The 3,073-nt window shown below is 41.5% G+C and overlaps 1 protein-coding gene across 1 annotated transcript; it reads right to left on the bottom strand.

Moving 5' to 3' along the window:
• Positions 1-233: 233 nt before the first annotated feature.
• On the bottom strand, positions 234-2,664 carry LOC107764905 (uncharacterized). The gene has a single exon (XM_016583490.2). It carries the CDS (start codon positions 2,390-2,392, stop codon positions 479-481), a length of 1,914 nt encoding a protein of 637 aa, XP_016438976.2. The 5' UTR covers positions 2,393-2,664; the 3' UTR covers positions 234-478.
• Between the last annotated feature and the right edge of the window lie 409 nt (positions 2,665-3,073).

Raw genomic sequence — 3,073 nt, 5'->3', positions numbered from 1 at the left:
CTGATGACAAATAGAGTTGATTGTTTAATCACCAGAATTTCTTCGAAAGGTTCTCAGGCAGTGCAGTGAATGAATCACCCTTTGCATATAAGGTCCAAGATAACCACAGCCATGAAATAACACTTCTACATTTATATGTAGAAAGCAACAAATGTGACAAATTGCTTATAATGATTCCCAGGACAAAATGTTCCAGAATTTCTCTCACAAACGAGAGAAGGTACAGATGTTAAGACCCAGAAAACAAAACATTTTATTTGGACGACATACATCAGATATCAAAATGTTTTGTCCCATTACATAAAAAGAACGACTGAGAAGATTTAAACACAAGAATTCCTCAAAAGAACAGATCACCTAGATTACATTCTAGTACATTCAAAGAAAGCTGCAAATACTTTGACATCTCATACCATGTCGAGAAGATAGAAAGTAAACAACACAATTTTGAAACCAACAAATAAAAAATCTTTGAAGCTTAATTGCATGTGTAAACTCCACTTGAATACCTGTGATCAACCTCATAAAAATCGGCCTTGCCCTCTATAGCTGGCTGCAGAGAAATGCCAGACAAAGATCTAGGCCCTTGGGATGAAAACTTTACGTAACCAAAAAGCACTAGCTCTTCCCCACCATCATCATCATTAATATCTACAGGGAACCTCGCCCTCAGCTTACCAGGATGACCCTTGAGTGGGATCTCATCAACATGCCATTTCAGTTCTCTCTCAGACCGGTTCAATACAGCTTTGGGTGTAACTTTCAATAATGTGGGGTCTACTGGCAATTTCAGGACAAAGGAAACATTGGTTAAAGGAACTGGAAGATCAGGATTTGCAACGTACTGCAGCATTACAGAGAGTAATGTCCCACTAAGACGCTTAACAAGTCGAATCCTCAAAGGCAATGGAGTTAAACGCGGCAGCAAACTGTACTTAATAATAGGTATAGGCTCATTTGAATGTGCTGTCTTCACATGAAACAAACCATTCCCAAGGCTGCTCACATGAGAGTTTTGCACGACAAACCTCTTAACACCAGCGGTGCCTTCAACCTTGAAGGAAAACTCAGTTTCCTTATCATCAGAAGACTTCAGGGGCAGTGTTCTTAAGAAAACAACGCCCATCAACCCAACCCTCGCAAGCAATGATTCTCTGAACTCCGCACTGATCTCCTCGGTGATGAACATTTCTGGACCATTCATTTTCTTCACCAAAATATCCTCAAGTTTTTTCCCAGCACCACCATCAGTAGCAGCTCCAGCTGCAGCTTTAGGTGGTTCACTAGTCTCCAGTAACTCAAGCCCACCAAGACCCTGATCTTTCTTCACCTTTTTCGTTCCCACATACTCTGAAGCATCTAATCCACCACCCCAAGCATCATTAATCCCTTCAAAATCCTGCTGCAGAGTTGATCCGTCATTACTAAACTCTATCCCACCATAATCCCCTTCAAACCCTTCCACACCAATATGGGTTGACTGGGTGGCTGCAGCAGGTGGCAAGGTAGTCACCTCAAGCCCTGCCAATGCTTTCGATACATCCGAACTATCCTTATCCTTATCCTTCTTAAAATCACCCACCAAAGACTCCGGCTTATTAATCATATCACTTGCAGCAAATGGATCTTTCTCCCCCTCAATCTCCTCAATTTTCTCTTCCTCCTTTTCTCCACCCATAATCGCTAACGATGCTGCCACCTCATCACCCGCCTCCAACGTCTCCTGAGGCAACTCAAACAAGACTTTTGAGAACGATTCCACTCCACCTTCTTGTCCCAACGCATGAGCCTCCACATTCACCCAACTATCAGCTCCCCTGATCTTATTCTCCGTATGAATAGCAGAATGCACCATCTTGGCAATACTCTCCCCGTGCATAGACGCCAACATAGCCGCCAGCCTAATATTACTAACCCCTCTTAACACAATATCCAAAGCCATATAAATCTCTGCGTACTTCTTAGCTAACTTCTCCGGAGTGACATCAACACCCCGGCATGCAGTAACCACCACAGAAACAGCTTGATTCACAATACTAATACACTCAAACACATTATTAACAACCATTTCTTTGTCGTTATTATCATCAGCAGTGGTAATAGCAAGGACATAAATCGAGTTAACAAGGCGGTAAACAACACGGTACCTGGATTCGACACCAACAATAACTTGACCCGAAGAAGCAGCGAGCGGGTCATCACCAAGGGACATAGAAGGATCAGAAGAAGAGTCAGAGGGGGTGGGTAGTTGGGCTTGTTTGGAAAAGGCAAGGCGGGTTTGGCGAAAAGCGGAAAGGGCCATTAGGGCACGAGAAGGAGGGAACCATTCACGGGTTTGGAGTAAGATGTCAGGTCCATTTGTGGGTTGAAGGGAAAGTGCCAAACAAGACATTTTGGAGACTGATGTATAAATCAGATCTTGATAAGTTCTATAGAAAAAGTCTTACAACTGACAGTTCTGTGTGTGTGTGTGTTTTCTAAAGAAAAATCTGAGATTCTAGATCATGTTTCAACCTGCAATTTGACAAAGATTCACTTACTTGAGAGGCGCAGAGAATTGTAGTTTGAGCTTTTCTCATTGCAGAGATCGGAGAGAGGAAGAAGAGAGCTTAGATGATGCGAATGCAAAGAGGATGATCGGACCAATTGTTAAACGGGTCGGGCTTGAACTTTCTTACAAACAAGTTTTTTTGAAAAGTTTTTTTAAAAAAACGGTTTATGTTTAACAATTTAAAAAATACTTTTGTATATCAATTAATGTTTGACCAAATTTATAGGAACTGCTTCTAAGGGGAACAACAACAACACCAATAACAAAAAATCTAGTAGTTTTCTACAAGTGCTGTCTGAGGAGGGTAAGATGTACGCAGTCTTACCCCTACCACTGGAAGGGCAGAGAGGCTATTTCCGATAGACTCTCGGCTAGAAAACGACTAAAAAAGGTAATTGCAATAAGTAGGAATAACAGCAAGCTGAAATAAGATCGAATCCAATAATGCAGTCAAACTTTAGGTAGTAATAGACATCTATGAATAAAAGATATCATACTAACACTAATGCTAAAGAACTGAGT

Source organism: Nicotiana tabacum, chromosome 9 (assembly GCF_000715075.1).
Source record: "Nicotiana tabacum cultivar K326 chromosome 9, ASM71507v2, whole genome shotgun sequence".
Taxonomy (NCBI): domain Eukaryota; kingdom Viridiplantae; phylum Streptophyta; class Magnoliopsida; order Solanales; family Solanaceae; genus Nicotiana; species Nicotiana tabacum.
This window is presented reverse-complemented; position numbering and strand designations above follow the sequence as displayed.